Below are 21,896 nucleotides of genomic sequence, written 5' to 3'. Positions count from 1 at the left end.
CAAAAACTTACGTCAACATTAAAACCTACACACGGATGTTGAGAGTAGCTTTACTCATTATTGCCAAAACTTGGAAGCAACCAAGATGTCCTTAAGTAGGTGAACAGATAAACAAACTGTGGTACATCCAGACAATGGAATATTATTCAGCACTAAAACAAAATGAGCTGTCAAACCATGAAAAACTTGGAGGAACCTTAAACACATATTACTAAGTGAAAGAAGGAGTCTGAAAAGGCTACATACCATATGATTCTAACTATGTGACATTCTGGAAAAGGAAAATCTATGAAGACAATAAAAAGATCAGGGGTCGAGGATGGATAGAGAGATGAATAGGTAGAGCATAGAGGATATTTAGGTCATTGAAAATACTCTGTGTGATACTATAATGATATGTCATTATATATTTGTCCAAACCTATGGAATGTCCATAGGGTAAGCTATGGACATTGGGTGATAGTAATGTGTCAGTGTAGGTTCATCAATTGTAACAAATGTACCACTCTAGTGGGGAATGACATTAATGAGGGAAGCTATGCATGTGTGAAAACAGGGGATATATGGGAAATCTCTGTATCTTCTCAATTTTGCCATGAGCCTAAAACTGCTCTAAAAAAATAAGTCTTTTCAAAAAATGAGTTCAGCAAGTTTGCTGGATACAAGATCAATATACAACAATCAACTGTATTTTAATACATTAGCAATGAGCAATCCAAAAATGTAATTAAGAAAAAAATCCTATTACAATAGCATCAAAAAGAGTGAAATGCTTATAAATAAATTTAAAAGAAGGAGTGCAAGAGTTGTACATTGAAAACTACTGGAAATTGTTGCGAGAAAGTAAAGACCTATATGTATGGAAATACATCTTGTGTTTATGGATTGGAAGATTTACTATTCTTAAAATGGCAATGCTCCCAACATTGATTTACCAATTCAACATAATTCCTATCAAAATCCCAGCTAGTTTTTCTTTTTTTTTAAAGAAACTGACAAACTGATCCTAATATTCATATGGAAGTGCAAGGGACCCAGAATATCCAAAACAATCTTGAAAAAGAACCAAGTTGGAGAACTCACACTTCCTGATTTTAAATTTTACTATAGAGCTACAATAGTCAAGACAGTAGTACTGGCATACAGAGACCTATATAGATCAATGGACTAGAAATGAAAGTCCAGAAATACACCTATATATCTGTGGCCAATTGATTTTTGACATGAATGTCAATACTACTGAATGGGAAAAGAATGATCTTTTCAACAAATGCTACTAGGACAACTGGATATCCACATGTGAAAGATCATGAAGTTGGGCCCTTTTCTCACACCATATACAAAAATTAACTCAAAATGGATCAAAGACCTAAATGTAAGGGCTAAAACTATAATACCCTTAGAAGAAGAATACTTGTACACATAATTTCATAACAACATTATTCATAATAGCCAAAAAAGTAGAAACAACCCAAATGTTCATCAGCTGATGACTGGATAAACAAAATCTGGTATATATATACAAGGGAATATTATTCAGCCATAAAAAGGAATAAAGTACTGATACCTGCTACAACATGGATGAACCTTGAAAACATGCTAAGTGAAAAAAGCCAGATACTAAAGACTACATAGTATATGATTCTACTTATGTTAACTATCCAGAATAGGCAAATCCATAGAGACAGAAAGGAAATTAGTGGTTGCTAGGGGGATGAAGGGTGGGGAAATTAATACTTAATGGGTATTGGGTTTTCTCTGGAATGATGAAAATGTTCTGGAATAGACAGTGGTGATGGTTGCACAACCTTGTAAATGTACTACTTGTGAATATCTGAATTGTGTACTCTAAAAGGGTGAATTATATCCTCAAGGGAAAAAAATAGACAGAGGGACAAATTTGATCCATGGGCCATAGTTTGTCAATTCCTGGTCTAGAGCAGTGATTTTTAGAGTCACACAGACTAGAGATAGAATCCTAATTTTCAATGTATGAGCTCTGTGACCTAGAACAAGTTACTTAACAGCTTTAACCCTCACTTATCTTTATATAATGGTGATATGTACAGTAACTCTGAGGCACAGATAGTATAGATAACCTGCCCCAAATCACACGGCTAGGAAGTGATAGAGACAAAGTTAAAACCCAGGTGATCTGGTCCAGAGTCCATGCAATAAATGTTGAGTGTGAACATGATTATAATCATCATCGAGGGCTTCCCTGGTGGTGCAGTGGTTGGGAATCCACCTGCAAATGCAGGGGACATGGGTTTGAGCCCTGGTCGGGAGGATCCTACATGCCACGGAGCTACTAAGCCTGTGAGCCACAACTACTGAGCCCACGAGCCACAACTACTGAAGCCCGCATGTGCCTAGAGCTGGTGCTCCGCAACAAGAGAAGCCACCATAATGAGAAGCCCGCGCACTGCAACAAAGAGTAGCCCCTGCTCGCTGCAACTAGAGAAAGCCTGTGCACAGCAACAAAGACCCAACGCAGCCAAAAATAAAATAAATAAATAAAAATAAATAAATTTTAAAAAGTATAGGGGCTTCCCTGGTGGCGCAGTGGTTGAGAGTCTGCCTGCCAATGCAGGGGACACGGGTTCGAGCCCTGGTCTGGGAGGATCCCACATGCCGCGGAGCGGCTAGGCCCGTGAGCCACAATTACTGAGCCTGCGCGTTTGGAGCCTGTGCTCCGCAACAAGAGAGGCCGTGATAGTGAAAGGCCCGCGCACCGCGATGAAGAGTGGCCCCCACTTGCCGCAACTAGAGGAAGCCCTCGCACAGAAACGAAGACCCAACACAACCATAAATTAATTAATTAATTAATTTAAAAATATACATATATATAGTTATAAAAAAATCATCATTGAGTTTAATACATATCCAAGTATACTGATCCCATTTCTCCCTTTGGTATCTGAGCACACATTAGCACCTCTGCTTCCCTAGCATTTGATTTAGGGTGAGGATGCTTCCCAAGTCTCCGATGTTCTGCTAGGGAGCATATTCATTCTTTCATCCGTCCATTCATTCGTGTATTCATTAAGCATGCATAGTATCCCTACTGTGTTCTAGGCCCTGTGCCATATAAATATAAAAAGACGGCATGGACATATATACACTACCAAACGTAAAACCGATAGCTAGTGGGAAGCAGCCGCATAGCACAGGGAGATCAGCTCGGTGCTTTGTGACCACCTAGAGGGGTGGGATGGGGAGGGTGGGAGGGAGGGAGACGCAAGAGGGAAGAGATATGGGAACATATGTATATGTATAACTGATTCACTTTGTTATAAAGCAGAAACTAACACACCACTGTAAAGCAATTATACTCCAATGAAGATGTTAAAAAAAAAAAAAAAAGACGGATTCTCTGTCCTCAAGGAGCACAAAGTCTAGTCGGGAAGAGAATCATAATCCAGATGGTAAGGGCTGTAGCAGAGATTCATTAAAGGATGCTGTGGAAGTGGAGAAGACCAAGGGAAGAGTGTGGAGGTGGGAGGAAGGAAGGACCTGTGAGAGCTTCCTGGAGGAAGTGCTACCTAGAGAGGAATGTGGGGTAATCAGGAGTAGGAGGGGACAATTAAGTCAAGAATGAGGTTAAAGTGTATACACAGGCCGAGAGGCCCAGGAGCCCTTGGCAAAACCCCCAGGCACAGGGTCCAACATGATCAAAAGCCAGGCTGCAGGGGGGACCTGGAAAAGCTCATAAGGGCCTAAGCGCCATGCAAGTTTGGCCTTGAGCAACTACTCAGCATTCCCTCTCCACCTTACCCGACATTATTTTCTTTGCCACACGTATCACCATCTGACATACATCCTTGCTGTTTATTTACTGTGCCTCTTCCCACTGGGATGTGAGCTCCCTGAGGACTGGGACTTGGTTTTGTTCACGTTTGTTCTCTGCTCCATCTCCTTTGCCTACCACAGGCACATGTTTGTATTGCCTGGCTATTGTAGGCACGCAATAAATATTCTCAAGGGAATGAGTGAAATAAAATGAAGAAACTCATGTCCTGGGGGCTCTAGGTAAGACAGAGAGCATTACGATACAGACTCAACATCTAGGAGCTTACAGACTAGAGGGGACCTAACAGGTGGTGGACATGAGCCCCTATTACACTCTGTCTCCTCTCTTCCTACACATCCTGCCTTCTCTCCCAGAACTTTCAGACTGTCCCCTGACCATTCAAATTTCCTCTTCCCTCACACACATTTCTCCACCCCAGCCAGGACTTTGCACTCCCTGACGGTGGCCCATGCTCCAAACTGCCCACCCTCCTGGCTCTGCCCATCCCAAATCCCAGTCCTGAGATCTGTCTGCATCTACTAGGTGTTGTTAGCAAGATCAAACTAATTTTCACTAACGTATGAATCACTGTCAGAGCAGTCTAGGGTATATGACTTTTTTAACTTTTTGTTATGGAAGCTTTCAAATATATACACAGCAGAGACAAGAGTATGATGAACCCGCATGTACCCATCACCCAGCTTCAACAATTATCAACGTTCTACCCTTCTTATTTCTTCTATTCCTCATTTTTTTCTTGAAGTATTTGAAAGAAAATCCCAGGGACATACCATTCCACAGTTGCTGGACTATAAATATTTCAGTAAGTTTCTCCAACAGATAAGGACCTTTTCTTAAATAACCACAATACCATGCTCAAAGCTGACAAATTAATAATTCCTTAATACCATCTAATACCAGTCACTGTTAAGTTTTACTCAGTTGTCTCAAAAATACCTTTCTGCATGTACTTGTTCAAACCAGGATCCAAACATGGTTTACACATTAGGCATATACTATTTAGGCTTAAGGCCACTTGGTAGAATTTCAGACCTCATGGGAAATCACCTCAAAGCACCTCTGAACATTCCAGATTCTCTAACCCTAGGAACTTCAGTGTGGCCTCTCCCTGGCTGGAGAAAGGAGCTAGCCATTCAAACCCCTCATCAGATCTTTTTTCTGTTTCCCAATAAGGGATGGAGGGATTGTTGCCTCACGGTGGGATGGGAAGGGGAGAACCAGAGAAATGCCTTGCAACTAGATTTCTGCTCTGCCTCCTATCCAGAGCCCCCAGTCCCCACCCCCATCCTGGCAGACCTCAGAAATATTTGGTTCAGCCGTGTAAAAGTAATCGTAATTGCAGTCATTCCTGAGAGCTGCTTACCATTATGCCTAATTACAGTACAGCACAATAATCATTATGTTTATCATTAAAGATGTGTCAGATTGACTTTGCCATGAGTTTGATTTGATTTCAATACAAAACTGCTTCAGTATACACAGCCTTCAGAGCTTATTGCTCCTGGTCCCTATCAGGGAGCAGGGGACCAGCTGTTGGCAAGCCAGCAGCTGAGCATCCCTTCCCGTCCTGTCCTGTCCCTCCCATCCCGTCCCATCCCATCCTGTCCCGTCCAGTCCCATCCACTTCCGTGTGCTCTGACTGCTGCAGCTTAGGCCGGAGGTGCCCGCCCGCCTGCCCTTCCTCTCTTCCTCTCCACGGGCTGCACATCTGGGCTCGAGGCAGAATGATTCACTTACAAACAGATATATCGAAAACAACAGAACTCTGCAGGCTCTGCCAGCATCAACTGCTGCTTCCCCCGTCCACAGGGATCTCAGTCAGGCTTCTTATTGACTCAATCCATGCAACATCTTCATTATTCTGCCCACTGGGGGGAATGGAGAATGTGAGACGAGCCAATGTGTCCAAAGTCATCGAGTTCATCATTAGCAGAACCAGAAGGAGAACCGGAGGCTGTGGCTGCTGAGCCGGAGCTTCTGTGGGAGCCGAGGCTGGGTCAGGCTCTGTCCATTAGGCCTTCCTCTCTGGTAATAGATGCATTTTCAATTTTCAGATGTACGAGATGATGCTGTCTGTGCTGCTGGGCAACTTCTTGAGAAGCAGGCACCTGAGAGTTGAGTGGGGGGGAGGGCAGCACTTTTCCAGCTCACGTTTGCAAGTTGTGGGAACCAAGCTAATAACCAGGACCAGACCTTGCCTCATCGGTACATTGTCAGGCTGCCTCTGCCGGCAGGTTTCTTGCTGCTTGCCAGCACCGAGGCAGTCACTAATCAGGTAAACCAGTGTGGAAGAAGCATATCTACCATATCAAATCATTGCCTAATGAGCCTTCCCTTTGGGTCCTCTGCAGACCTGATAAATGTGGCCGGCTCACGTATGCTCAAATGCTCATTCATTCAGCTGGCCTTGAGTGAGGCCCATCTTTGTCCCTGCTCTGTGCTAGGTAAAGCTACCATCTGGTTCTTGCTTCTGAGAGCTATGCTCCTGGCTGAATGGGGAAGAAGGGTGTGTAAACAAATGTGTCAGAGTGGGCCTTAGGGCTGTAAAAGACCTTGTGACGGCACAGACGAGGGAGCAAGGATCTCGCTTTTGGGGAGTCGGCAAAGACTTCAAAGAGGTTACATTGGAGCTGGGTCTTGAAAGATGAGTAAGACGGGAGGGCCGGGCATTCTCTGCACAAGGAATGGTGAGTGGAAAGGCAGGGAGGTGTGACAGAGCATGAAGAAACCCAGGATCCTTTTGCAGATGTAAGCTATATGCCTTTCCATTACGGTATCTCAAGGGCTTAATAATTTAAAGTTAGACTTCCGGGTAAACTATCACTCCAGTTTACTGATTTTCCATGGCCTTTGCTTCCCCACCCCACCACCACCCCCGCCTCTGCTTCTGTGCCAGCTTTTGGCCTTTCTGCAGTCCCTCTGCACTTAGCTCAAAAGCTGGTGCTGAAATATGCCATTTCAATTTGTTCATTCTAAATTTTGCACCAATCACATTGGCCCACTGAATGGCTTAGCTATATGTTCTAGGTTTCTCGGAGCAGCAAAAGGAGGCCGTTTTTCCCTAGAGTCAATCCCAAGGAAGCAGAGCCTGCCTGCCATGGGGAGGGATGGCACAAAATCTCTGGAGACACCTGGACTCCATGTGCTAGGCCTCTGCTGCCCCATGTCTATTCTCAACCAAATGGCCTGTTTGCTTAGCTGCTGACTGCTGTCTTCATTAGAGGGACATTAAAACACTTGGTTTGAACATAGCAAGGTAATGAATAGTTCTTGTGTGGACTCTTAAGTAAACTATTAGGGGACTTGCCCCGGTACACCTTTACTAATCTGCTGATGAGCATTAGCCACTCCTAGAACATTGAAAGGGCCCACGAGTTAGAGTTTTTGTAATGAAAGTGACCCCCCCGCCGCCATTTCTGTAGCCTCTAGAGCTTTTCACAACACTTCTTCCATTGATCCTCATAAACAACCCTTTAAAGTTGGGAGGGTGGAGATCTGTGTCCCTATTTTACTAACCAGGAGATTGAACCTTGTGGGGTTAAATGATTCCAAGTGGTTCCAATGTTATTGGAATCGTCATGATCACGGTGCTGGGAGCTTTCCTACTACCAGGAGCTACCTGCTGCTGAGCCATCCTCCCCCCACGGTGGGGGGAGGCCGCGGGGGGGGGGGAATGTGGGCAGAGGCAGCGCTCCCACATTTACAGGACAGCTAGCTGCCATCATGCAGGCAGTCTACACGCTCCCTGCACCGTTCGCTGCACACTCACCTTAAGAAGGACCTCCAGATGTTTGCCGTGTTAGCCCCAAGCTAGTACAGTAAAGACCGATAAAGAGCAGCCTCAGGAAGCAAATACCCCTCCAAGATGTAAGTCATTTACTCCCTTTTTACCAGCAGGATCAGGTTCAACCTGCATAAATCTATTTTGGCGTATTTTAATTGCTTGTAAACTGTTTCCTGGATATGCCACCGACCATGAATAATTAGAATCATTTCAATCACTGGGTTTTTGAAAGTGAACGGGAGAGCAGACAAGAAGGGGCTGCTCAGAAGGAAGAGTCATCAGTTAAAGCCTGAGTGGGAGCATTGTCTCCTCCGTCTCTTGTTGTTTTCATGATGTGACTAGAGCCGCCTGTTTTTCAGCTACTCTGGCTGCCCTTCATTCTTTTAGGTATCTCTCATGTTAAGTTATGCTAGCTGCTGACAATGACCAGACCCAAGTGGCCAGTGTCAGAGTCATTCATTCACTCAGCCAAGATGGATGGGGCACCTACCATATGCCAGGCCCGGACGAAATCTCAAGGATAAGGAAAAGAATAATGCCCAGTTCCCAACCTTGAGAAGAACATGGCCTGGTGGGGGAGATGGGCACATAGACAAACAATTACACTATGGTGTGATAAGTGCTAGAATAGAGACGTCAACAGCAAGCCGAGAAGCAACATTTAGCAGGGGCGCAAGGGAAGCAGAAGAGTTGACCAGATAAAGAGGAGTAGGAGAGACACTCCAGTGCAGTGTTGCTACAGTGTAGAGGCCAGAGCCTGGCCCATGGTGTGAGATAAGACTGGAGGAGTCAGTTGCGCCAGACTGAAGGCCTTTGTATGTCCTGCTTGGGAGTTTGGACTGGGTCCTACAGTACGTGGGGAGACAACCACGGTTTTTAAGCAGGGGGAATGACATGATCAGATCTGAATTTCGGACGGAAAACTCAGGGAGGGAGGGGAGACAGGGAAATCGGTTAGAGGCTGACTCAGAGAGCACAGCTTTGCTTTATCTTCCCTCTGGACTCCAGGAGCTCTTGCCTGCACGTCTATTACGGCACTTACCGCAGAGCGTTAGAACTGCTTGTTTGCACAGCTGCCTCCCCATCCAGTCCTTGGGGGCAGGGGCTGAGTCTCAGTCATCTCTTCGCACCCAGAGCCTGGTACACGGGAGTCCTTGGGAGACATTGGTATCAAGCGAATGAGGGAACAAATGAATCAGTAGGATCTAAGCAAGTTCAACTCTGATTTGCTCCCAAGTAACCACTGTGATGGATATATCAGAGAGAAATCCTACTCTGATAGAATATCAAGCCCATCCATGACTTTTCCCTGCCTCTGCCAAGCCCATCAACCTATCATTGTCCATCACAAAGGAAGGATGTGCTATTCATTGAAGACAAGAAAGTTGCTTACAGAGCTGTGCTGGTGCTACTTATGACCCTGTACTCTGTTCTTTCTCACAAATTAATTTTTGATGACTTTAGAATTTATCTTCATTGTCTTCATTCTGCTCCTTCTGCCTTTCTTACCTTCTCTCCCTTCCTATTTAAATCTCATTCATCCTTCTAGGCCAGTTCAGTTGCTTCCCATCATGCATCACCCAGCCCCACACTCAGAATTCCCACTTGAGTTCCCATAGCTCCAGAGAAATGACTCACCTGTAATGTTCGTCTCATCATAGTTCTTCCTGCACCTCTCTGCCTTCTCTACTAGACTGCAAGCTCCTCAAGGCCAGGGATTGTCTGCTTCATCATTGTCTCTCTAGCATCTCCCCACCCTGCATCCTGCCTCAGAAGACAACCAGTGAGTGTTTTCAAATAATACCCCAAGCATATTGTGTGCTGTCTGGCTGTCCCCTTAGAGATAATGCCAGTCTTGGGAGTACCCTATGCCTCTTTCTATCTTCTTGCACCCAGTGAGATATGTTTTTCTTCATCTGACAAATGGCAAGAAGAAAAATCATTGTTCATCAAACAATGGGAATATCTCCCAGAGACAGAGATCCCCTAACCTCTATCCCCTAATCCCATATCATTTGGGGTATTTTGAAAGCACAAAATCCAGTGCCTCTAAACAAAACATAAGCACACTGATCCATTCAGGGTCATAAATTCAAATCTTTTCTGAGTAGCTTATTGTATGATGGGTCTCACCTACGGTGCTGAGTCAACAAAAAGAGAAGATGAACATTCTCTTTGAAGGACGTATACTGAATTAGCTCAACTTAGAACACAGTAAGCATCAAGTACCAAGAATTCAAGTTTTCCAGGTAGAAATGTCCAGCGGACAATTATAAATTCAAGTCAGAGGCCAGGGATAAACACTGAACCCAGAAATTTAGGATCTCTGCCTGGAAGTGATTTAAACCACAGCAGAGAGTGTAAACTCTTGCAGAGAGAGAGAAAAGAGCTGAGAGGACAACCTGAGGGCACCTACATTTAAGAGATAGGTAAAGGAAAATGATCCAGGGAAGGAGACTGACAAGGAACAGAGAGAGGAGTGGTGATGAGAGAGAAGACAGTGCCAAAGATGAGGCAGTAGTTGATGACAGGTGCTGCAGAGAGATCAAATAGGGTGAGCGATCACTGAAAAGAAGACATTAGGTTGGGTAAGTAGGGGGTCACTCTTGGTCTCCTAAGGCAGGAATAGCAAATATAGGGCACGTATGACTACATCCCTCCAGCCCCCACCCTGCCTACCATGTATTCCCGTGAATTACTTGACAAACTGATTTGGGCACATTTTCCTGCTGAACCTAGACACAGTCTCAGGATCCTTCTCAACATAGTACCCCCAAGCAGCTACTACCAATCAATCAGAGTTGCCAACAAGCTAAAATCTCTTTGCCATCCTTCTAGAAAACAGTTCAGTGGAGGTGTGGGGGAAGAATTCAGACAGCAGCGTGTTGAAGTGTCTGAGAAATGAAGAGGTCAAGGTGCTGAAGAATAAAGAGATCTTAAGAAGTTTAGCAGTGAAGGAACAGAGAGGGCAGTTGCTTGAAGTAGTGTAAGGATCAGGCCAAGGCAGCACTTACAATCCTCTAGTAGAATCCATTTCTTTTTTTTTTTTTTTTTTAAGGCCGCACCCCGCGGCATGCAGGATCTTAACTCCCCGACCAGGGATCGAACCTGCGCCCCCTGCAGTGGAAGCGCGGAATCTTAACCGCTGGACCCCAGGGAAGTCCCAGAATCCATTTTCTTAAGGTCATCTTAGTACTTGTCCAGCAGCAAGCCAGGTAAAGCAATATCCCTGTACTCTTCCTTCTTCTATCCCCACCCTTGGCTAAAGGAAAAATTGATGTAAAAAAGCTTTGTGTGTAGGCTTGTTTCCAAAATATTCATTTGATCAACAGAGACATATGGTATAACCAGAGTTGGCCCTGAACATATTTATGAAGGAGGAATTCTCTCTAATAGTGGAAATTTGAGGATCAGCCGTAATGTGGGGAAGATATTAGTCTTGGCCAGGGCCCTTCCCCCAAACCCCTTGAAACCACACCCTGAAGGAAAGGCTTGGCCTGCAGGGAGTCCCCCTAGTGAAGTGGCAGCCACCCTGCCCTTGTGTTCTCTGCCACCTCCTCTGTGCCTCCTTCCCTTCCCTGCCAATTTACCCCATACACACGTTTTTATCTCCTCTCCTTTCTATCACCTCTGTCCCCCTGCCTCTTTCCTGCCACTTCCAAGTTCTCATTCCCTCCTCCTCTCTTCCATTTTTCTTTCTCTTTTTTTTTTTTTTTTTTTTTTTTTTGCTATTTGCTTTTTATTTTTTTTGGCTGTGCGGCATGTGGGATCTTAGTTCCCTGACCAGGGATCGAACCCACATCCCCTGCATTGGAAGCGTGGAGTCCACTGGACCACCAGAGAAGTCCTCTTCCATTTTTCCTAGTCTCATTCATTTGGATCCTTCTCTTCTTGTTCTCTCTACCCTCTTTCTGGCTTCAGAGTTTTGGAATACAGGGTAAGCTCTTCACAAGTTCGCCCTCATTCACTCTGAATGGACATTAGTAAAGAAATCCAGTTTTGCTACTGTCCATTATATGTAGAGCTCCTGTTTCTTTGTACAGTTGATAAAGCACAATAAATAATAATGATAATATCTATCATTTAATAATACCATTTACTGAGCACTTACTATGCTCCAGGCACTGCTCTGTGTGCTTTACATGAATTAACTTACTGTCACAACAACTCTACAAGTACCTTCTGTTATTATCCCCATTTTACAAAGAAAACCAGGGCACAGAACAGTTAAGTAACTTGCCTAAGGTCACACAGCTAGTACATGGTGGAGCAAGGATTTAGGGCTCATCCCCTATGACTCCAGAAATCTCATTCTTTAACCACTATGCTTTTTGCTTCGTGGTGTAATGGAAAGCCCACTGGACTGAAAGTCCTAAGCCATGGGTTCAAGTTCACATCTGTTACTTTAGCACTGTGATCTTCTACAAGTCACCTCACTTGTCCAGTGCCCCACACGTGTGAGGACAGTTTACTGTACTCTAGCCAGTACCACACAGTTAAGCTTAGATTTATTCCTCTGCCCTTCCTGTAATTATCTTTCTCATTGGGATTTTCATCTCCTCAAGAGCAGTCACCAGACCTTATTCTTTTTTTGTACTCAGCTTCCCCTCAAGGACCTAGAATAATGTTCAGCACCTAATAGAACATGTGCGTGTACACACACACACACACACACACACACACACACACACACTACTGTGGGTTAACTAACATAGGAACCTTACTGAATACACAATACACTAAAGGGCTATATATGTGTGTGTGTTCATGAAGCCTCTAAGTACTTTAGCTAATGAGATAAGACTAGTTAATACTGGCCATATTCTTCGTTTAAATATATTCGGTGCTCAAATAAGCTAACAGTTCCCAGGTTTACCTGATTATTTTGCTTAATAAAGTTTTTTATACCAATAGTTAAAATACCATTAAAACTTTTGGATAATGAAACTATTTCCATGCCTTATTCATTCAAACAGTTCTTGGCACTGGTGTATGAGCCTCACCATGAAGCACTTCTTAAGTAGGGACCCTGTTCAAGTTGTGAGATGAGCTCCACAGGTGAGATACAGACGCAGTCTAGATGGGGTGCTGGGTTTCCATCCTCGTGTCCACCCCACATGTAACATCTTGTCTCCAATAGCCCACATCTCCCTGACCTCTTGGTCATGCTCTGGACAATCCTAATTCCCTGTTCCCCTGCCTACAAGCAATCGCCTTTGATGTGCTGCTTCCTGCCAGTTCAGTCCAACGACTAACGGGATTATTATTTTTGTTTGTTTGTGTTGTAAAGCCATGGCAATAAAATTTACTCCCAATAATACCACTGCAATTTTGTGTCCTTAAAATGTACCATAAATGATATATATAATAACTGAATTTCCTGTAAATAGAAATGTTTTTCTGGGGAAAAGAGGGCTTTTTTGTTTCCATCATGGTTGGGCCCAGGTTCTTTGATGGAGTAATTGGTGACATAAGAAAGGTTGAGAAGCATCTTACAAGACCATGTTATGGTTCAAAGTGCTGATGCTCTGTCACTCTTGTTGTGATGAGTTCTGTTCCCAGGGTGAGTCAAGACAAGAAATGCTCTTCCTGGCCAGGGCCCACATCACAATCACCAGCACGACCTCCCTAGCTGATAACAAGAGCAAAGCCTCAGGGGTCTGTAAGAGGGATTGGCATCAACCTTGGGCTTACCCTGATAGGATCAAGTCTAACTTCTAGGAAAAGGTAAACCTTGAGTTAGCAATAAAAATTTTGAGAGCTTTTTGGAGTATTATAAAAAGGGGGCTGGCTTTTTATACTGACTAGGAGGGAGGTATGTTAGTTTAGCCGCAGGAGTCTATTGCCAGTGTGGCAAGTGTATTCCTTTAGGCATCTTTCTCATGCTGAATGTCATCCCTAAGGCTCTAAGAGATTTTACTTTACCATTCTGTTTCTTCTTCTCTGGTTGCTCTTTTTCTGCCTAGTCACTGGCTCCTTTTATCCCCCTACTACATTAGTCCTCAGCCATGACCTCACTTCCACACACCATCATCACATCTCCAGCTGCCTGCTAGACGTAGTGACCCACATATCCTACTGTCATCTCAAACCCACGAAACCCAAGCCCATCCCCTTCCCTGAGCCAGACTAGCTCTTCCTGCTACTTTAGCTCAGCTCTATCAGTGGCATTGATTCTCCTACTTACCCCGACTCAAAACCTAGGAGTCAACTTTGACCTCCCCTGCTCTCTTTCCTCCACAGCCAACCACTTACCAAAGTCCTCGGAAGTCTACCTTCACAATGTCTCTTTCCCATCCTCTCCATCCCCACAATAATCACTCTTGTTCAAGCCCTTGCTATCTCCCCCTTGAACTATGGCAGTGGCCTCCACACTGGTCACCCAGCCTTTGTATACTGCTCCCAGGTGTCCTAAGGCACAGCTCTAGTCCTGATATGCCTGTCACATCAAGTCCTGTCTCCTCAACTTTGGGTTCAAGGCTTCCCTTGCTCTCCTTCTAGAACTTTAGCCAACTTCCCAGACTTGTCCTGCCTCCACTAACTACCCTCCAACCCCACCCCATCCCTGCCTATTTGCAATCGCCCATCCTTCAAGACCCTGATTCTCCCTACTGGATGTGCATGTCTTCAGAATTTCATTCCTTCAACAAACATGAATTGAGTACCTATTATTTTCCAAGTGCTATGCTAAGAGCTGTAGGTAATAGAAATATGAATACAACAGTATTCTTCCCTTGTGGCACTCTGGCTAAGGAGCTAGAAAGACAGATATAAACAACTCGAAATCCCTATCAGGCTGCCTCTGACTCCCATCCTGTGGGCTCTTCCCCTCAGCCTATAAATATACTTTTAAGACCCTCCCATCTTAAAATACCACCCTACTCCAGTCCCACCCCTGTACCAAACTCTTAAAAAAAGGAGAGTGTATGTGTGTATTCTTACCGTCATTCTTTTTTTTTTTTTAATTTTTATTTATTTATATATTTTTGGCCGCACCACATGGCATGAGAGATCCTAGTCCCCTCACCAGGGATCGAACCCACACCCACTGCATTAGAAGGGTGGAGTCTTAACCACTAGACCACCAGGGAAGTCCCCATCATTCTTACCTCCACTTCTTCCCATCAACTCTTCAGCCCCCTCCAGTCAGGCCTTGTCCACACCCTCCACTGACTTTGCTGCAGCAAAGATCTTCCCATGGACAAATCGGAAGACCACCCTCCTTTTATTTCACCTCTCTGCAACATCTCAAATCGTCACCAGAACTGTTTCCTCTCCCTCTGTCCACCTCTGAAGTGTTGGCTGTTCCCCATGATTCTTTCCTCGCCTCTCTTCTCTTCTCTTACTCTGTAGGAAGCCTCCCATGCCGGCCAAGGCAATTCCTTGGCAATTCTCATCCAATTCCTTTATGTCATTGATAACTCCCAAATCTATAACAAATATTCTGTATCTTAGGGCCAACCTCTCGCCTGAATTACAGGCCACTGTATCATCACGATTCTGACCCTAAACACGCTCCCCGTTGAACCCCCCTCACACATCTACATCCCACCACAAACCCTTGTCCTCTGCTTGTATTCCTCACCCTGTCACTGTACCTCCTACACAGTGGCAAATCCTTGACTCTCTCTTCTTCCTTACTTCCCACATCCAACTCATTGTTTAGTCCTATTGATGCTATCTTTTAAGTTTTTCACTCTCTGTTCCTCCCACAACTGTTCTGGCTCAGGCCCTGTTACCACTCAACATGGCTCTAGCACCAACCTTGTCACTGGCCTCCCTATTTGCATTCCTCCCCTCAAATTCCATTCCATTCTCTACACTGTAGCCATTGAGTCTTATCAAGTGCCCAGCTGGCCTGTTCATCCCCTCATTTCCAAGCTCCCCCAAGTTTCCATTCACTTATGCCACAAATAGTTACTTGCCACCTCCTAGGGACAAGCACTGTTTTGGGAACTGGCACTGACAATGGGGAGCAAAAGAGTGTTCTGCCTTCGTGGACCTTCTAGTCTGGGATCAGGCCAAATGCCTTAGTGTGGGGAACACGCATCGCCTACCGTGAAACTCATCCTGCCTCCCCAGACTCGTGTCCTGATCCTCCTTATGCCCTACCCTCGAGCAACATCAAATTGTGCTAAATATGCTGTTCCGTTCCACAGTCCCTGCTCTTGCCCAGGCTCTCTTGGGAATGCCTCCCTCCCACCCACCAGGCCCCCTTTGCAGACCCTGCCCTACACAGTCACTTCCTCTGGGGTAGTTTAGAGGCTCCTATGGGTAGTGCTGATCTCCAGAATGACCTGGGTTCAAATCTCACACCACACGTGCTAGCTGTTTGACCTCTGTCAAGTTATCTGACTATTCTGTGCTTCAGATTCTCATCTTAAAATGGAAGTAATTCTAGAACCTCCATATGAGTTGGTTGTGAGAATTGTCAGTCCATAAAAAGTGTGCAGACACTTTAAGTGCCTGACACATAAGAAGCCTTTAATCAATATTAACTGTTAACTGTTACTGACATAGAAAACAAACTTATGGTCACCAAAGGGGGAAGAGGGGGATAAATTAGGAGTTTGGAATTAACATATACACACTACTGTATATAAAATAGATAACCAACAAGGACCTACTGTATAGCACAGGGAACTATACTCAATATCTTGTAATAATCTATAAGGGAAAAGAATCTGAAAAAGAATATATATATATACATATATACATATAACTGAATCAGTTTGCTGTACATCAGAAACTAACACAACATTGTAAATCAACTATACTTCAATTTTTAAAAAGAGAAAAAACATTAACTGTCATTAATTGTGACTTTAGTATTATTGTTATACCTCTCATCATACTGTTCTCATCATACTGACCCCTCCTACTAAGCATATCTTACAATCTTTGCACCCCAGTGACTAACCTAATCAGGTTAGGTACTTAATAAAGTATCTATTAAGTACCTACTGACACCTAGTCAGTAGGTACTTAATAAATGTTGAAGGAAGGATAAAAGGATTGGCTGTGCCGGGTTTGTGGTTTGGTTTCCTGTGACCACATAGGATTAGGAAGGAATAGCAACAACCTTAAGGCTTCTTCTGAATATCTTCTTGACCAAATATCTAAGCATATGCTGTTTGCACTGCATGAGCAAGAGCTGGAGGGGAGTGAGCAAGAAAGGCACATTGAGCTGGCCTGAACCGAGCAAGACTGAGCTATTTTCCTTTCTTTATTCATTGACTCTTGGGTCGAGAAGGGACCAGCTCCCCTCAAGTACTATTCCCTTCCACTCCCATGCTTCAGCCCCACCTCATCCTTTCCATTTGCCCCATTCCTGCTACCATGTTCCCCTCAAACACGCATAAAAGGAAACCCAGAAAGCAAAAGGAGCGCTGAGGAAAAAGGGGAAGGGGTGGAGAAGGGTTAGCACCTCCCTCCTTCCTTTGCTGAGATCAAAGCCAGCGTTTGCGCTTGCCAGCCGGCTGGGCTCTTTCATACCCTGCTCCACCTGTCTGGGAATGGCATTGCCGCTTGCCTGTTTCCTTTCCTCTTCAACACTGGAGGGCAATTTCAGGGTGGGGCTTTGAGCTATATCTAGTGCTGGCCAAATCCCTCCATCCCAACATCTTTGTCTTATTGATCAGATTTCCTTTCCACCTCGCCAGTAAGTAACAAGTGGCAGAGCACAGGGCAGGAAACTATGAGAGAAGTCAGTTTCTCCACCGGCTCTAGGCGGAGCTCATGGTTTAAACAAGCGGGAAGCCACTGGGGCTGCTGGGCTTTGTCTGGCAGGAGGAACAGGCTCTCCTTTCTGCATCGTGGGGGGCCCCCAGTGCTTGGCCCAACATCCCCCAGGGTCTGGGTGAGGCACTGGTTAGGCAATAGCTTCTTGCCTCAGAAGAAGGGAATTCACATGTACTGACATCCTACCCTGTGCTGGGCCCTGTGGTCGGCCCTTTAATGTATATTATCTCTGTGATTCCTAACAACCCAGCCAGGTCAGCATTTATCATTCCTCTGGTAGCAATGACTGAAAGAGATTAAGAAGCTCGCCTGAGGCACACAGCTCAATCCGGGTATGAAAATCCAGCTCTGCCTAACTCCAAGGCCGGGGCTCTTCCCGCCTCATCATGCTGCCTCAAGAGCCGAGAAAACTGTTCATGCCATAAATTGGCTCTTTGCATTATTCCACAGAATTAACTGAACGGCCAGCTAAACCTTTTGTGAATTAATGTAATTCAACATAATTTTAATGTAAAGGTTGAAGGAAATTCAACTCTACAGGCTCCGCAAAGAGAATGCGACAGAAGTTTCTGCCTTTGCAGAGTTCATGGTCCCGTAGAAAGGAGTTAACGAGTGCAAAACTAAAAGCATAATATAACACAGAAACAGAAATACCACGAGAGAGCCAGAGAGGGGAAGAGGGCACCGCACCACCTTTGCCTTAGATACAGCCTCTGCCTTCCCGGTGCCTGTCACTTCCCTCAGCTCCAAGCAGAGCCTCCCAAGGCTAGGACCAGTCAGCTGCCATGTGGAACTGGATCACAAAACAGGGACTCTCTTAAATCATCTGGGTCCCCTAGCCTAAGAATAGTGCGAATAAGCAGGACCTGGGAATAATATTTGATTGGCAAAGGTGGGGAGATGTTTAGGAACCCACGCTTACCTGCAGCCAGCCTGCTTCAGCAAAGAATGGGTTATTTATGGGTTAGTTAAAGCCAGGTGCTCATGCAGCCAGGACAGGAGCCTTGATCCCAGTCAAGCTGAGCTCTCACGTGGCAGTCAGTTCTGGCCCCAGCTGACCGTCTTGCAACCATGTGCTCTTGGCCCAAGAGGGGGCTAAAGCCAGAGAACGCGGCTGAGCGTACGGCAGGCCCTCACAATGAGGACACGTTGTTCCAGACGCTCAGCCCGAAACAGATAGCTCACAACATGCCTTGCTGACAGAGGATCAGCAGTGTTATCTTCGTAGATGGAGGCAGAACATTCCCTCCTCCTAGACCTCAGCGAGGCCCCTGACTCTGATTTTTATAGCACTTTGATGCTAGGGGTTTGGGTCCCCCAGAGTGGCTTCTTCGTTGCAGCTGCCTTTCTTCTATTGCTCTCCCTAAACCCGTCTTTCCATACCCGTGAAATGAGCGTACTACTTGACACCTTCTGGAGGAGGAGAGGCCGTCCAAGGAGAGAGGGCCACACCTGTTTGAAGCTTTCTCTTCCAGAGCCAAGCCCACGAGGTTCTCGGGCTTGGACTGAGGGGCCCTCCTTGGCTAAAAATACAAACCTCTCAGGTTTCTTTGATCAGAATGGGGGAGTTAGTTTCTGGATGTGTCCCCCAGGTAACCCCTCTTGTCCATTCCATATATGGATGTGGTAAAGATGATCTCTACTCAAGGCCCCTTCTATCTCCAGAATTCGGGTCTTCAGGCATCAGAAAGTAATAACCCCAGCAGGAAGGAACTAGACCCCTCTTTCCTTTTTAGTTCAGTCCAAAAAAAAAAAAAAAAAAAAGCATTATAAGCATTGGCACAGTCTTGGTCATTTTTCTTTTAATTAGATGTGTGGAATCTTCTGTCATGGATGTACAAAAGCCATCTCCCCATCAAATTATTCCCATAGATTCCACAAAGACGCTGTTAGAATCCCTAGAGATTGTTCCACAACCTCTCCCATGGTGCCAGATGTACATCCAGACTCTTAACAAGGATAATTTGGTGGCAATGGCAATCACCCTGGATTATTTTTTTAGAGGCTCTTTGGATGACATCAAATTCATGACACATACCAAGATCCCTTTTGCTCATGCCCTCTGTACCATTTTTTTCCATGGAATTTGAATTTCCCTGGCTTACTTACCACCTAACAATATCACTGTTGAAAGCACATAATGTTAAGGACCATATGCTCTCTCTCCAGAGAGTGTGCACAAATACTATTTCTGTTAAAAACTAAACAGAAATAGTAGCTTTGCATATTTCCCATTCAAAGGCTTATCCCAATTGAATGATTCCCTTTGTCATGGGGTGTTTTTCCCCAAGCGGGCCCTAATAGAGAAGCTGAATCAGATATTGTGACTTACCAAAGGTCACAAGGAATCATCTAGTGAACTAGAAATAGAATCCAAAAACCTTTATTTTGATTCCCTGAATTTAAAAACAAATAAACTCTACTACGGAGAAAGAAAAACTAGAGAAACCAGGCTCATTTGGCATTCCCAGGTCAGGGAATTCAAGGCAACCAAAACTAACAGGCAGCTGCCTTGGTCTGTGAGGACCAAGGAGGTGACTAAGGCACAGGTGCTGCCTGCCTTCAAGGAGTTGATAATCCAGTGCAGGGAGATCAGGTCGCTGTTGAAAAATCTCTACACACTGTAGAACGTGCTTGGGAACACCCAGAGGACCCCAGAGGAGGGTTTGTCCATCTTCACAGCCCCCGCAGCAGCTGGCACAGTGACCTGTATGTGACATGCCGGCAAGCACTGTCGATTTGTTGAACAAGGGCCATAAGAGATGTACCAACAGAACACTCTGGGGGTTGGTGGAGAATGAGGGACAGCTTTGTGAAGGAGGTGACATTTGAGCTGTGCCTAGAAGGATGGGGAGGTTTTTCACAGGCAGCAGGGGTTGGGGGAGGGCCTTTGCAGACCCCAGGAAAGAGCAATGGCAAAGATCCTCGGGGGTGGGGGCGGGGGGGGAACCAAGCCCGGTCTCATTTGGGAGAGCCCGGAGCAGGCCAGTGTGGCTAGAGAACAGGGGGATAGAGTGGCTGGAGAGAAAAGTTGAGACGTGAGCAGAGAGGACCTTGAACACCAAGCCAAAGAATTTCACAGTGGACTGTCACGGGAGGTTTGAAAATGGGGAACGGTTTCCTGCTGCATCCTCCTGCCCTGCCCACCTGGGCCTCCCTTACCTTGTCAGTAGCGGTGGATTTCTCTTGATTGTTCTGTTTGTATGTGGTTTGGTTTGGAGGTTTTCTGTGGTTTAGTTTGTTTTTTGGCCTTTCCCTTTTCGTTACAGTTTTTCACAGCATATGGTCCTGATTATGTGCTGGAAATCACGCCAAGCTGCCGGCCAGACCGCAATGAGCCCCACCGAGTCCAGCAAATCCTCAACTACATCAAAGGTGAGCGCCACCCCTCGAGTCCTGCCCTCCTCATTCCACCCAGCTTGTGGTGACCCATCAGTGGGGGCTTCCCCCAATACCATTTGTCATTTGGTGGCTAATCTTTACACCGACTTGGAAGGGAAACCTCTTCTTGGCCTGAGAGCTTGTAGTTGGAATTCCGCACTGGTCACTCTGGCTGGGATTGTCATTTGGCCAGCTAATGTCACCTTCAGGGGAACAAAAGGTTCAACTTTAGGCACCTCCAGTGGAAAGCCAGTTCTAAAGTGTGACCTGGAACTCTCCCTTTGAAAAGGGCAACAGTAAAATCCTCTCTAAGATGAGGGAAAATCAAGTCAATTCAGACTTGGGGTTGGGAGTAGGGGTGAAGGGTGCTCACAGACATTCTGTTCCAATGTGTTTCCTTGGTCCAGTAGAGCCTCGAGTGACTGTGAGCCCACAATGAGTAGTCAGGGATTCTGAAGCCCTGGGAGTGGGTTCCCCAGTCTCACTTAGAGCACTGGAGACGGGGCTGCTGCCCTATCCTTCCCTTCCCTAAGGCTGGCCTCCAATTACTGTGGCCTCTGGACAGAGGGAAAATGGCAGTCATCAGGTTATCGCCCTCTTGATCACATTGTCCACTAGCTGTTTGGGGACACTATTGGTAGAGCCCCCCTCCCAACCCCAGCTGCTGCTCCTCAACTCAACTCACTTCATCTACCGTTTTTTAAAAGTCGTTTTGGCACCCACATTCCTGTTTAATTGAATGTGTGTACGTGTGCATATTTTTTTGGATCCTAATTATTTGCAAAGTTAAGAGGCCAAAGGTATCACATTGCCTATCCTGGAGAGTGAAATTCCCACGTTTATTCATCTAACAACCAAGATAGCACCAGTTCTCCTAACTTTGACTCCCTCATTGGAATAGAATCTAGCATGAAAGGGAGGCCTATTCTGCGTCAGAGTTAGTCTGAGGGAACACGTTGTATCCTGGGGGTCTTTGCCGAGGGTGATATTAAGGCCCCGTCCTCTAGTACAGCCAAGTCTGTGACAACAGCTGAGTCCATACACAGGGACTCCACATCCCAGGCTCCTTTGACCAGAGAAAAGTTTCTAAGCTCAAGAGTCATAGGCTTGGGCTTCCCTGGTGGCGCAGTGGTTGAGAGTCTGCCTGCCAATGCAGGGGACACGGGTTCGAGCCCT

At 45.5% G+C, this 21,896-nt stretch overlaps 1 protein-coding gene across 2 annotated transcripts in view; it reads left to right on the top strand.

The window, feature by feature from the left end:
- Positions 1-21,896, top strand: part of HDAC8 (histone deacetylase 8) — a 245,372-nt gene that overhangs the window by 199,389 nt on the left and 24,087 nt on the right. For both annotated transcript variants that reach the window (XM_068533040.1, XM_068533039.1), the window contains exon 10: positions 20,609-20,714. In XM_068533040.1, coding sequence (XP_068389141.1) covers positions 20,609-20,714 — 106 coding nt within the window. The remainder of the gene's footprint in view (positions 1-20,608; positions 20,715-21,896) is intronic.

The sequence above is a fragment of the Eschrichtius robustus genome, chromosome X (genome assembly GCF_028021215.1).
Source record: "Eschrichtius robustus isolate mEscRob2 chromosome X, mEscRob2.pri, whole genome shotgun sequence".
In the NCBI taxonomy this organism is placed as follows: domain Eukaryota; kingdom Metazoa; phylum Chordata; class Mammalia; order Artiodactyla; family Eschrichtiidae; genus Eschrichtius; species Eschrichtius robustus.
The sequence above is the reverse complement of the archived record's forward strand: the minus strand, read 5'-3'. Positions and strand labels throughout refer to the sequence as shown.